Here is a 14,005-nt window from a genome sequence, read left to right on the forward strand (position 1 = left end):
ACACTTGTTTTCACTTGTTCCTTCTGCAGAGACAGACAAGGCCAGCACGGTGTCACCATTACCTCCCCTCCCTCATTACGTGGGCTGTATAAGGAACCTGGTGATTAACCGGAGCAACGTGGACCTGCCACGAGCCGGGACTGTCAGGGGCTCCGTTGGCCTTAAGGGCTGCCCCGTGCTGTAAGTGCACTTCCGTGTACAGCCTGACCGACAGAAAGCTGCACTGCTCCCCGGGCCCCAGGCATCACCTACTTGATAGCATTAACCTGGTCAGACATACTTGATCTCCAGTGACTGCAGGCACAAGTCTGGGGCCAAAACCAGAGAGGGGCCACGAATCCAAGGGGAAGGAGGGCAGGGGGGAAGAAGGGGGCACTTTGGGGACATCTGTCACAAATACAACCAGAAAGTTGGAGCAGGATGTGGAGACAGGTCTGAGTCCTTGGTCAGGTGTCTGCCCCAGGGCTCGTGGGAAGAGTGACTGTCCTCTGCAGAGCCGGGCATCGTGTCCTCAACCCCCGTCCCTTCACCCCACACTCACAACGCACAGAGAGATTTAGTTCACGGAACACTTGAGGCTATTAATAACAGTCACAGACTGTCTTCTGCTAAAGGCTGGAGGCAGTGTCTGTTTTATAATAAATGCAATTAGGACAAACTGGATTAATTCCGTCACTTTTGTGTTTTTATAAGCAAGGACGCGTTTAACCTCCCCCCCGGGGCAGTCTCAGTTCACCTGCCACCGCTAAAAGCTCTGCAAGGGGGAACTTGGACAAAATTCTGTTCACAGAATTAGCATCTTCTTATCAGATTAATTTATAAGAATAAAAAAACCAAAAGGAACAAAATGGGCTGGAAGAACTGCTGAGGGCAAGCAGAAAGACACAAGTCCCGCTCTGACTCTCTGCAGTTGCCTTCAGCGCTGGTAGATACACTGACAGCAGCCCTGTGGCATGAAGCAAGAAACTGTTGCTTGAAAGGGAAGAAATAAAGACAGGTTACTGCCGAGTCTGGCTGGGGGCCCTCACCCCCCCAGCAGCTGCCTTCTCCTGCTCAGCCTCACTCCTGCCTGGTGTAGTGCAGTCTTCACTTGAAAAAAAACCTTTTTCTCCCAAGACACCCCATTCACTTGTGCACTTACACGTCATATATATATTTGTGTGTGTATATATCTATGTAGCCACTTGGGGACAAAATCTTGCTTCTGAAATGGACTTATAACTTATATCATTATATTGTGGTTTTTTTATGAGGGGTAAATATTGTAAAATGGGTTTTTAACATGTCTATCTTAAACAAATGTAATTATGACCTGTTTTTAAGTTGTAGTATTAAAGATGGTCTTTGTAAATCACTGGTACTTCGGAGTCGAATAAAGTTTTATGTTACTCTTTCACTTTACTGGTGAAGTCACAGGGCTCCACCCTTTCATCACAAGGAAAACAGAAGACTTAGCCTAGCCCTGTGTCAGAAGCATCACAACTGAACAGTAAGCAACCCCACTGAAAATAAAGAGTAAATACTGCTAAAGTGCATGTTAAATAGACTGAGAAAGAACAGTATGGCAGATAAAGAAAATTCCTTTATTTGTAGATTTATATAAGCATAATATGAAGTTAGTAATCCTACTGCAGTTGCTTAAGTTAGTATCTAGGAATATCTGTAAGGAAGAGCAAATAACTTAATCTAAACTCATATCTTCCTCTTCGTCTTTCTTGTCCTTAGAGTCTCCTTCCTTTTGGTCTGACTTGACACTGTTCTGCATTGCTTTGGCAAACGCTTCTACATCTAGAAGTTAAACACATTAGTTATTTAACTTTCCACTTTCTGGGATGGCGTTCACTGACCACATGAGGTTAAGCATCATTACTTGGAAAATAAACAGTTGCTTTAGTAAGAATCTATTAGCAGGGAAGAAAATTTTAAGACTCCTTTACTCTCTCACACACATTTGGCTCTCCCTGACACAGCGTTTCCTGCACTGTAGCCCTGTGCACAGGCAGCCTGAGACCGGAACTACTTCAGTCATGGAATGGATGCTAAAAGCTCCTCAGGGAACCCCAACACCCCCTTCCCTCCAGTGCTACTGGCCACAGCTGTGCACTCACTGCAGATGACACATTAAAGACTTCAAAAAGAAAATCTTGAACAAGGTGACTGACAGCTCCAGTCCTGCATCTCTTATCAAGGAACAAGGCCAAGAGGCTGTTCCACACCTCTCTGTGCAGAACCTCTGCTGGGGAACACCCCAGCCCCTCACCTCTTCACCGTGACAAGGAACATGGCAAGAGGCGGCTTCCGACAGCTCCTCAGCAGCTACTCGTTACATTCCACATTCGATGGCTGCGTGCAGGGCAAAAAACAAACCCCAACCAACCATTTTGTCACGTTCCCGACAGCACCGGTACTTACCTCCTTTATTTGCTGCATCTACTGCCTCCGCGGGTAAGCCAAACTGACTCATTAGTGGGCCAAGCTGTCCTGAAGCCAAGGCAGCACTGAACATGCTCAACGCCTGTGAATCGGAGTCAACCGTGTCGAAAAAAAAAAAAAAAAAAAAAGAAAAAAGTTTGTATTCCTGTTTCTGTCACAGCAGGTGGCTACTGCGCAGTAACGGTGAGGAACAGCCACGCTCCCTCCCCAACCCCACGGGACTCAGCGATCCCCCAGTGGGGACCAGCCAGACACCAGTAAGCACAAACCAGTAACCCCCACTCAACTGAGCGACACAACCTCCCGTCGGTTTAGTGCTTTTTCTAGATGCAGATACTCTATAGATGCAGATACTCTATAGATGCAGATACTCTATAGATGCAGATACTCTATAGATGCAGATACTCTATAGATGCAGATACTCTATAGATGCAGATACTCTATAGATGCAGATACTCTATAGATGCAGATACTCTATAGATGCAGATACTCTATAGATGCAGATACTCTATAGATGCAGATACTCTATAGATGCAGATACTCTATAGATGCAGATACTCTATAGATGCAGATACTCTATCAAAGCACCAGTGAAAAACAGCCCTTGTTTCCGAGTCGTCTGCACAAAAGAGGTGCCATCACTTAAACTAAAAACAGTCCTCTCAGCCACTGAAATTCTGCAAATTGGCAAATTTCAATCAGTGTAACTACTTCAAATTGGCCTGTGATACACCAGCTTTAATCACACGCAGACAGTCCTGGAATTAAGTACCACCCTTTCAAGAGGAACAAGGGATGTAGTGCTGTAAACGTGAGCTCCCTCCCTTCTGCGTCACCTGAAGGGATCTTTAAGGAGGCTGCTGATGAGCCACTCGGGGAATAATGAATTATCTACTCCTGTCATTCGCCAGAGAGCATTTAGAATAAAGAGAAAGGTAAAGCCCAATTCCAAAAGAAAAAGTAGAAAACATTCTAATCTGCCCATGGGTGACTGCAGGAAGGAAGAACTAGTGCCCCATTAAACCACATCCCTCCTTTCCACTTCTACTGAGCAACTTCCCACTCGGAGCAGCGTCAGGAACCTGATACAGCAGGGGATGGCGAATCACGGCGTGTGGGGGAGGAGGGAAGGAGAGCCAGGAGCTACCTGCTGAAACTGGGGAGACGTCAGGGTATTCTGAATCTCTTCTGCAGTCTGCGGCAGAGATTCCCCCGAGGGAAGGTAAGGCATCAACCGCTCTTGAACTTCAGCATTGGCCAGGATGGGAGCCATTATCTCGGGAGTCAGAACAGTTGCCAGGTCAACTAGGAAGAAAATGAAGGGTTGGCTGTCAGACTATGCACAGAACACCACGTTTTGTCACGCAAACCAAACGATCTGGTCGGAGGAGTGCTGAAATGTAGTTAGCACACTGCTAGCATCATCCCCCTCTCAGTTTTGCAGTGAGAATAAGACTCTTGAAGCAGCCAAGAACAGCACTCAAATAAAAAAAAAAAAAAAAAAAAAAAAAAGAGAGAACCAAAAAAATTGCAAGAGACCTTTCAAACTGATTTGGAACAGGACAGGACAGTAAAACAGCTCCAAAGGACTCTTGGATCCAAGAGTTGCCTGGTCAGAACACTGTTACCTTGCTGTCCTCCTGCTCCAGATGGCACATTCATAGTAGCTAAAATGTTCTGAAGGTCACTCAATTGAATGGGCTGGGTTGGGCTTGTGGCTGAGCTGGTTCCATTGCCCGAACTGGGTACGGGGCTCGGACTGGTCACCGAGGCAGCCGCAGGAACGGACGGGGCAGGCGTTACACGTGTCGAAGAAGTGGAAGATGGCGTCACAGCAGCTGATTGGCTGCGAGAGCTGGAGAAAATAATTATGACAATAATTCCCTGCAAAAAAAAACAGCTTTGCTTCTCGTATTTTGAAAAGCTGCTTTTCAAGCCCTTACAATATGAAGAGCTCCTACCTCATTTTAGAGAGGTCATAAGCAGTCTCAATTCCCGTACCTCCTGTTCAGTGGGCCACGATTCCTCCCACAGAAGTGGCAACTTTATGGTACAAAAATGCCACAAACCCAGCCCCGACAGACATCCTACCTTGATGAGGAACTGCTGGTCGGGGGTCCCCCACTTCCAAGCAGACTGGCCAGCCCAGGCCCTGTCAGTGCACCCAGCCCACCTTCCGTAAACATAAAAGAAGAACAGGTTTAGAAATATATTTCTTCAGGTTTTTTGCACCTCTCTGCTCTAGAGAGGTCACTCTTGTACCTGAAATGTTTTATTTGCTAAAATAAAGGAGGAGGGGGTGAAAGAGCCCAGACCAAACCCCCCACCCCCTTCTGTACATTAACAGCTGTTTTCTGGTCTTGCATCCCTATTAGAAAACTGCCTTAGAGAGAGTTGCACGTTTTAGAATTGACTCAATTTCTAGAGGTACACAAGGATAAAAGGACTTTGGTTTGTGCCGTACGTACACGATCACTGTAACACAGCCCTCTCTTATCTACTGGTTTCCAAAAATCCAACTTTTCTCTAAACTTGAAAGCCAAGGCCCTCAGCAGAAGGTTACAGAGGCAGCCTTTTTGTCACCACCACCGCTGTCTCCCCACACACCTGGGTTTTGCAGCTTCAAACCTAACACAGAGATGCGGCAGCAGAATCAGCCGAGTCCTTAAACACTTCATAGGCAAATTAAGGACAACCCCGTCCAGGAGCAAAGTGCTCCTGGTAGAGCAGCCATCAGGAAACAACAGGACACCAACACTCAGTCTTTAAGCCTTTGCCATACGCAAAAAAATCCAGAATCAGCCTCCTTCATCCACACATCCCAACTACCAAGGACTTATTGCAGCATCGAGAACATCCACTAAAAAGAGCTGGGGAAAGGCCTGGTCTAGGTCCACTGGAGCCGTCAGTGGCCAGTTGTCCTCCTGCAATTCTTGTGAGCCACATCAGCCAAACATTGCATTTACCACACACTTCCCACCCAGTGGTTTCTTGTCCCACATCCAATTAGACACACGTCCCTACATTCAACACCCACCGTTTGGGAACCACCCGCAAGCAGAGGACAGAACAGCAGCGCCCCAGGAGCAAACACAGGATTAACAGAAGCTGCAGAGCACCGGAGGTCCGTGGTCAGCAGCCACCAGCTCCTTTGTGCTAGACCCACTCCCCCAGAACCATGCCCATAACACTGATGTTCACTAGTGACAGAGCTTCCACGGAGCAGGGATAGCAGGGTGAAGCTAACCGGGCTGTACTCTACTTGGTTTGCCCTTGCTAGGAAAGTTTACCCAGGAGCAAGAAAGCTCCTTTGTTGCAGGAGTTCTGCAGTAAAGGCAGAGTCCTGAGAGAGATGCAAACCAGATGCAAAAGAACAAGAAGCTACCGAGGGAAGAGATCCACACGGATTCACCACAACCACCCTTTGTAGAGGCAAGCAGATGGTTTTCTTTGCGTTACAGTAGGGAGCTTCATGTCAAGCTGTCTTATGGCTAGATGTAAAGGCAAAGAAAGAAGAGCTGCTGAGAAAAAAGTGTTGAGAAGAAGAGGAAGACAGTCTCAGGAGTTACGTGAAGCTTCAAGAAGGGAGATCCTTTCCCAACACATCCTAAAAAGCCAGAATCTTCCAACATTAACATGAGATTTGCATCTGAACATCCCACCACCATGAGAGTTGCATCTGAAGCTAAAGAGACCCGAGCTAGATCCACAAAAATGGACTTTGGAGCTTAAGCACGGAACCTCAGTCACCGCCACTTGCCAAGCATTCCTTGGCCTACTTCTCCTCTTCCCCTCGAGGGTCTGACCTCTCAGAAAATGCTCTATGGGCTTGCAGCACTGATAGCGTTACAAACACACCACAGCAGGGACTCCAACACACCTCTCATCCCCTCCAGAAAAACAGCGCTGTGATTTGAGCTCTCCTCAGGACAGAAAGCCCTAACCTGAGCCTTACTCCTGACTAGAGCACACTGTGGGGTGGGTACGCTCCAACCTTCCTCTGGAACTCTACTTTTTGCACACAAATATTCACTGGATCAGAGACAACACCAGCAACTCCACAGCTTGGTAACTGGGACATTCACTGGGGATGAGTCCCTGGTTTTCACTCCCTGCTCCAATGAATATTTAGGAGGAAGAGGAGGGATGGAGAAAAGGAGGAGAGAAAAAAAAAAAAGCAGAAGATTCAGCAGACCAAGGAGCAGAACCAACGTTCCTTGCAGATCAAGCCCTAAGATGAGTGCTGTGTAGAGTCTGCTACCCTCCGTTTTCTGCATCTTTTTTTTGCTCCTTAGCTCATCTTTCAGGCAGGGCCTTGCTTTCTCATGTGAAAGCAGCGCTATTCAAATCAATAGCACTACTTGAAAAATATTGTCAGGTAAGATTTAACCTGGCAGGAGAAAATACCATTTTGGCATAAAGATATTAAAGCATTTTACCAAGTCCTCCTAAGCCCGTTGGTCCGATCAGCTGCATGAGCTGGTTATGGCTCATGTTTCCAAGAAGGCTTTGCAAGCCACCCTCACCTAAAAACAAAAACATTCTGAAACACAACATATTCACATAGTTTTTTTCACAGCACTCCAGCTCAAACAGCAGGAGATTAATTGGCATCACATTCTGTATGGAAAAAACAGTTTCAAGTGTTTACTGATTCACGATGCTCATAAAAGATAAATGCAACTTCATAAAGAGGTAAGACCCCAGAGAATCTACTGGAAACAAAGAGAGATCTCTTCTGGCAGTCTTAACTTTCGGCCTGCACCTATTATAACAGCACAGTTAATTCTGCTAAAAGCATGTTTAGACTTCTGGTATTAACACTGTCCCCAACTCACCCTCCACAGCCATCAGGAATTTCTTCCTAGGGAACTATAAGTGCTCATTCTAAAAATAAATTTAAAAAAAAAAAGCCTCTCACATGAAGGAGCAGAGAATGGACTGTACCTCCTAACGCCGAGAGCTCGTGGCCTCCGCTTGCATTTCCACTCAAAGCACCAGGCATTGGTGGATTGTTGAGATATTCGTTCACTTTACGGCAGTGTTCTTCATCCTTGTCCGTCTTCGGCTCCTGCAAGAAAGTTGCTCTTGGTACAAGTCAAACTGGAAGTATTTTGTTCCAAGACCTTTATTATTGACTTCCCACAAACCTGCATCCAGAAGAAGAGTCGTTTTGATCCTGCCTTGAACTTCAATACATACACACGGCCAGTAGTGCACTGAGGTACCCTCTTGAATTCACAGTCATCCGGAAAAATAATCAAATCCTGGAAAATGTGGCAGTAAAAAGAAACGTTTGAGGAAATACATGAATATTCCTTTTAGCCTCCCAGAGATCTCTGCCCTCCTCCCCAAACCTTCTTCCATCTGTTCTGGAAGGATTAGGAAGTGCTGGTCTGTCAGGCCACAGTGGCACTCTCATCCTCATTTGTCTTGGAGAAGCTCTTTCAGCAGTGCCAGCGGAACAAGAACAAGACAAACAGCGACTTAACACCTCAGCACTGAAACACAAAGCCATACTCACATCCTCGACATTGCCCGAAGTCCTGTCCTTCCAGCAGAAGTGAATGAGGGAATCATCAGTTTGCTGGATGTAAACAAGGCCTTTTCTCTTGTCTGGGGTTACAGTGCTGCCTTTCAGGGACATCTTCCCTGCACGAAATTCCACCAGGTATTTGCTCGAAGAGCCACGGGAGCCTGGCACCAGGCTTGGAAATAACGCACCTGAAGACATCCTGGAAAGAGAGAGAGCAGATGGGATGAGAAACCTTCCCACAGTCTCTCCTCTCAATAGCAAACTTCAATCTTTATCAAGTGAGCTCCACAAAAGGGAACTGTCTCACTGCCTGCAGAATTTCAGGGCGATCCAGAAGAGCTAAAGTGGAACCCAGGGTGAAGACAGGATGCTCCACAGATCTCCACTAATACCCAGGAGCCTACCTGCTAAGGTACTTGAAAATGAAACCACCTGCCCCCGACGCTTCCTTTTTCTGGTTCATATCGCGGTTCACTGGATCCGGGACATTTTAACCGCAAGCCGCCCTACTGCAACGCTCACCCTGGGGCTCCTGCTTCAGCGTCCCAGCGGAGACCCGCGGGTTGCCGTGTGCCAGAGCAGCCCCGCGCGGGTGACCGCCCCACAGCTCAGCGCCCACCGCCCCCGGCCTCACCCACGGCAGCTCCGCGCCTCCCGAGGAAAGCCGTCACCGGCCTGGCGGGTCGAGGCGGTTAACGCCGGCAGCCCGCTCGGCCTGCATGACTTTGCAGTTGTTTTTAAGCTCGCACTACCGCTTAACTCTCCCCCCCCCCCCGACCCCGCGCTGGCCGATCCGAGCGCATCGCCAGGACCGGCCGGTCAGACCCGGCACCGCCGCAGGGGAGCCCGGCCCGAGCCCCCAACGCAGGCCAGGCGCGGAGCTGCCAGCACGCCGGGCCGCGGGGGCAGGCCGGCAGCACAGCCCGGCGCCGAGCAGGCCCCTCGCCCGGCCACGGCCGCCCCCGGCACCCCCCCCACCCGCCCCGAGGCCGCGATCTCCCCAGGGCCGCCACGCCGCCTCCCCTCGGGCCTCCCCCGGCAGGAGACCCCGCTCCCCCGCGCGGGGCGCAGCCGACCCCGGGGCCGGCCGCCAGCCAGCGCCGAGGCAGGCGGCGGGCCGGGCCGCCAGCAGCCGAGAAGCCCCCGCTGGAGCCGGGCCGGGCCCGTCCCGCCGCCGCCCCCCCCGCCGGTACCTGCCGCCGTCGCCCGCAGGCCCTGTGCCGCTCCGCTCTTCCTGCCCCTCGCACCGGAACCCCGCCCGCCGCGGGGCGGGGCAGGGCGGGCCGGGCGCCCCCGCGGCCCCGCGCGGTTGGACGGCGCGGCTGTCAGTCAGGGGCGGCGGCCCGAGGCGCCCTGCTGTGTCACGGCGGCGGAAGATGGCGGCGGCCCCGCCCCGCCCACCAAGCAGAGGCCGGAGCCCGGCTCTTCTCCAAAACCACCTTTATTCCCATTTACAGCTTTACAGTGTAACAGTTGCGTCCACAGACCTGTACAGACCAGGGTTGCCAACAGAGAGGGAGCGACGGTTATTAAATATTACAAAAATAAATCCATTTCACTGCAGCGTCTCTCCTGCAAGCGGGGACAGCGCTGACGGGGGCACGGAGGGGCCTCGCCGGGAGGGATGGAGGAGGCACGTGCTGAAACCACCCAGGCTCACAGCAGGCGTTAGGTGGATTACCTCAGCAGAATTTAAGTATTGCTTTATGGTGCAGATGACCCAAATCTCAGGTGTTTCCAACGAGACGGAGCTGCAGCACAGGTTTATTCCCAACAGGAGGGCGCAGAGCAGCTGCCTCCCCACCTCTCTGGGGAAAGAGGCCTGATTTTGCTTTTTAAAAAACATTTTCTGGCAAAAAACTTATTGAGAAATTACTTTTAATTATTAAACAGGAATAAATACTGCTAATTAGTTCTGGTTTTTTCTGGGTAATTAGGGTACATGCTTCCTGTCCTCATTAATCTGGGTACCGATAATTATATAAATGCCGGATGTCTGAACAAGCTTCTCCCCATTTACAATATGACTTTGCCTCAAAGACACAAAAATGCAGATGTTATACAGCAACTATGAAGTTAAATTTTCCACTTCCACTACATTTTTTAGTAAAAGTCCACTGGCTCGCCTGCTCCAGCTCACACGCGGCCTCTCCGCCATCAGGCTGGCGTGAGGCCGCCGCCCGGGGAGCGCTCCCGCCGCGCCCGCAGCCGTCGCTCTTCCTGCACCTCGCAGGGTCTAACCCAGCTTCCACACCGCACGGCCCTCGCCATCGCCGCTCTCGGCGTACGCCACCATCACCCCACGCTTCTCAGACCCGGCGCACCGCAAGGCAACAGGCTGCTAAGGAACCGAGTTCACCCACGGTTGGAAAAAAGCTTCGATGGGGGGGCGGGAGGTGTTCAAAGCTCTGATTTAAATCATCTTTGTCTAATAAGCATCACGGGGAAAACAAAGTGCAGACCCAGACCTGGCTGAACAAAGCCAGAGTCATCTGCAGCTCTCCTCGTGCCCTGCCAGACAGCTGCCCTGGTACAAAAGTCTCACAAAAATCTCCGTCACCATCTAGAGGCCCAAAGGGTATTAAGTATTTATTATAATTTCTTTCTAGATGGTTTCTCTACATAGCTGTATTAACATATACTAACACAGTTATCTTATATACAGTGTTTAATCAAGTTATAAAAGTGACATTCTTTCAAAAGGTGCAAAGTTATTAATGTTTTGACACATAAACTACTAAGGCGAGATCTGCATTGAAAATAAAACTTTTCCACTTTCAGAGCATTAGAGGTCCCATGGCCAGCCAAGCATAGATGTGTCAGCAGTGAGGGGAAAGTATTTTGTAAGTGTTGTCAATGAAGAACAATAAATTAGAAGAATGGATTTGGAACTAATCTGAAATTTTACTTAAAACTTTACACTAAAGGAAGGGGGGAAGGGGGTGAAGACATAACTAATGAAGTGTTCTTACTTCAGAAATTGTCCCCGTTTCTTTTTAAATCCCATGAAGATTCTATACTGAAGTTTGGATTAAATGCGTTGTCACAATTTTTTCATGCTTTCACATAATGACAAGGCTTTAGGTCTTTGAATTTAAATCATAACTTAGATGAGAGGGATGCTAACCTGTACACTTCTTATAAACAGAGTATTTCTTTAGCAAGTACTCTACAGTTTTTCCATTTAGGCAATTGCTATTTATATGTATTGTTTTAAAAACACTACTCCAGCATTAAACATACTATTTAGTTTAAGCAAGTTTTAAACTCCCATGAGATGTCAAACTGGCATAATACGTGAATCCTTTCAATCCTCACCTAACAAAGGGTTCCCTATGCTGCTTGCAGCGAGTCTGGAAAGGGGCTTACAGTGCCTGGCATAGTCATTAAAGTCCAATTTTTTAATAAAAATTATTTTTATGCTGTCCCATATGGTTCAGCAATGTCTTTTAAAAAGTCAAGTGTCTATGCACTTACTAGGAACAAATACAACCCTACGTCTGCACCGTGTGGCCAAGTCTAGCTTGTGAGTCCTAAAGGCTGTTGCAGTCAACACAAAGTACAATTTCTGGCAACAGAATAAAGTTGCCATAAGCACGTTTCAGATTAGGCCCTTACTTACTGCCTTGAAGTTTTACAGCTTCTCTTATTTTTCCAACGAAGACAACAACTAAATTTCCCAAGAAAATAAAGTTAATCCAATCGTTAGATGCATGATTTGATACAAAAATGTTTCTCCATGAGTACGTTAATTTTCTTTTGCTTTTTAATCCTGTGGCTGGGAGAGAAGCACTTCAAAAATCTACCGTTTGGATGAAACCACAAGTGTGTTCTGACATCAATCAGACCACTTCTTCCACAAATTCCTCAAGTTGCTGGTGCTTAACACCAGCAATTTCTGAATTACTGTAAACTTCACGGCAGTGTAGCCGCTCTCCATTTTTGCCTGGTTACTTAATTAAAAACTTTCATAAAAGAAGCAGCAACACTAGGATTAGTTTTAATTACTGGACCTAATTTTTCAAGCCTTTCTCCCCTCGTCCCCCAAAGTATACCACTTGAAAGAAAATTAATGCGTCAATTCAGTAATTGATTATTTCCAGTATTATATGGCTTTGATGGTTTGATATGGACAAAAAAAAAATCCCACTTTTTGACATCACGTGCTCACAGAAAACTTGTAATAGGTATAACTCTGCCAAAGCTTTAAATTGATTCTGCTTTTTCACAACATACAAAACAGACATGACCTAATAATGAAAAACATGCAAACCAAAACTTCCCCAAAATATGAACCTGTGTGGATATACATACCAAAGTGCTTCCAAATAAAGTTTAGTCTAGAAGCATACATAGTGCCAAAGCTGCCAAAGGTAGTGCAGAAAATTTAAGCCTCCAAGTGGTAGCAAGCAATATATTTTACATTGTAACCACTTCTACATTCCTGCAATTGCTTCCGAAGCTTCTCTATTTTAAGAACAGCGTTTGACTTCAGAAAAAGCACAATTTTTAATGCACCCTTCCCTTTGCCTAACGTATGCTTTATGTAATTTTATCACAGGTACACAGTTTAATGCTCACAGTGTCCAAAAGTTGTGAAGACTCTGTAACAGACAACTACAGTTTGAGAAGCTCAGGTAGGTTTTTGTTTCCCCGAGTCTCTGAATTATTGAATTGTACTGAAAAAGAGGGGCCAGGAGCTCCAGTCCCCACGTAGTGCTACATACCATATGGAAGTTCACATGCATCTCTTCACGGGGAGTATCGACAGCACTAGATTTGATCCTGTTGGTACCATATTAGCTTTTCATCCCTGCTCCAAGTTCCAAAAACTTCAGATTCTTCACTATTGTACTAAGTAACAAGGATTATTATCTCTATTTTACTTAAGTTATGTAGTTTTCAAGGATGTTTATTAGGTGCTCTACTGGATACAGTGTATCTTCCTGACAAAGAAACTAGGGAAAAAGATGAAGAACCAAAGGTTCCTTTGAAAATTAGTGAAAATATGATGATTTCAGGTGCAGCTTTATGGGAAGAATGCAACAGTATTTAAATATTTGGCAATCCAACATTAGTGATAATTAAATCCTTGATTGTTGACTGATAGAATTTTTGATAAAATTTACTTAGAAAAGCTGGTTTTTGCTATCAACAAAACCAGAGTAACTGGCTTGGAATGAAATCTAGTAACTAGATGTCCAGATGAGATGAGCAATTGGTTCCATAATTTCAGTATATGTCTGGACAGTCTGAGAAATTTCTATCAAAATAGCCACCTGAGTACAGCCAATCTGAAGTCCCAGTGTATGGGTTAGTGCCTTGATGAAACCATCTGTAAAAAAAAAAAAAAAGAAAAGAAAAAGGAAAGAAACAATAAAAGAAAAAAGCAGACAGAGTGAACAGTTATTAATAGGGAGAAAAAACCAATTTTGCTTCTTTCACAGAACATTGTAAAAAACACACCGGTATTTCTTATCAGAAAAGAAATTCTCAGGAAATATTCTGACCATGAAAAATAAAGCATTAAACTTCCTATACAATTATCACCACCTTGTAATGCTTTTTTTTTTTTTTACATAAAGTCAAGAAGGAATATGAAATGGATTTTAAAATTGCTGTCCTATTCCAAATAAAAATAACATGGATACCCTAGACTATATATTGATTGTATATATATTCATTTTTACTTTAAAAGAATGCCAAATCAGTTACACAATCCTTTTCATAAACCCATCCAAACAGGAAACAGTTTTGTTCTGTGGAGCTGTACTTTGCAGAGAATATTAACAGATGCTCACTTTTTAGCCATGCTGACTGAAAACAATTTTACGTTCTCTGGAAGAGATTTTCAAAGGCATTATCTGGAATTAGTCTGTAGCTGCTCCTCCAGGCTTTGGGAAGAGAATGCTTTCTCTTCTGCATTTCATGAAGTCATGGGAGCATCCCAAAGTTCTCGCCTTTGAAGGAAGCACCTGCAGCAACTGGCCCTGAGCGTACACTTGACTGCACAGCATTGGCATCTGTGAAAAGCAA

At 46.5% G+C, this 14,005-nt stretch overlaps 3 protein-coding genes across 8 annotated transcripts in view; 1 reads left to right on the plus strand and 2 right to left on the minus strand.

Moving 5' to 3' along the window:
* LAMA5 (laminin subunit alpha 5) overlaps positions 1-1,401 on the plus strand; it is a 97,614-nt gene extending 96,213 nt beyond the window's left edge. Inside the window, exon 80 of the mRNA XM_074843364.1 lies at positions 30-1,401. Coding sequence (XP_074699465.1) covers positions 30-184 — 155 coding nt within the window. The 3' untranslated portion in view covers positions 185-1,401. The remainder of the gene's footprint in view (positions 1-29) is intronic.
* A 161-nt stretch (positions 1,402-1,562) lies between these two features.
* ADRM1 (ADRM1 26S proteasome ubiquitin receptor) lies at positions 1,563-9,249 on the minus strand. Of its 3 annotated transcripts, none has more exons than XM_074843371.1 (10): positions 9,163-9,249; positions 7,958-8,168; positions 7,584-7,700; positions 7,381-7,504; positions 6,873-6,959; positions 4,525-4,606; positions 4,062-4,288; positions 3,581-3,738; positions 2,413-2,515; positions 1,563-1,788 (listed from the first exon to the last, which is right to left on the minus strand). In XM_074843371.1, exons 2-10 carry the CDS (start codon positions 8,165-8,167, stop codon positions 1,682-1,684), a joined length of 1,215 nt encoding a protein of 404 aa, XP_074699472.1. In that variant the 5' UTR covers position 8,168; positions 9,163-9,249; the 3' UTR covers positions 1,563-1,681. The 3 variants fall into 3 exon arrangements, with proteins under 3 accessions (XP_074699472.1, XP_074699471.1, XP_074699473.1); XM_074843370.1 differs by lacking the exon at positions 9,163-9,249 and adding an exon at positions 8,374-8,702; XM_074843372.1 differs by lacking the exons at positions 6,873-6,959; positions 9,163-9,249 and adding an exon at positions 8,374-8,704.
* Positions 9,250-9,392: 143 nt separating this feature from the next.
* OSBPL2 (oxysterol binding protein like 2) overlaps positions 9,393-14,005 on the minus strand; it is a 40,697-nt gene continuing 36,084 nt past the window's right edge. For all 4 annotated transcript variants that reach the window (XM_074843365.1, XM_074843368.1, XM_074843369.1 and 1 more), the window contains one exon: positions 9,393-13,304. In XM_074843365.1, coding sequence (XP_074699466.1) covers positions 13,202-13,304 — 103 coding nt within the window. In that variant the 3' untranslated portion in view covers positions 9,393-13,201. The remainder of the gene's footprint in view (positions 13,305-14,005) is intronic.

Source organism: Strix aluco, chromosome 17 (assembly GCF_031877795.1).
Source record: "Strix aluco isolate bStrAlu1 chromosome 17, bStrAlu1.hap1, whole genome shotgun sequence".
In the NCBI taxonomy this organism is placed as follows: Eukaryota; Metazoa; Chordata; class Aves; order Strigiformes; family Strigidae; genus Strix; species Strix aluco.

Coding starts and splice junctions, on each gene's coding strand:
- ADRM1 (XM_074843370.1), bottom strand. CDS start 8,432: ATGAACCAGAAAAAGGAAGCGTCGGGGGCAGGTGGTTTCATTTTCAAG. Junction 8,169..8,373: donor ATTTTCAAGTACCTTAGCAG/GTAGGCTCCTGG, acceptor CTCTCTTTCCAG/GATGTCTTCAGGTGCGTTAT. Junction 1,789..2,412: donor AGATGCAGCAAATAAAGGAG/GTAAGTACCGGT, acceptor TTTAACTTCTAG/ATGTAGAAGCGTTTGCCAAA.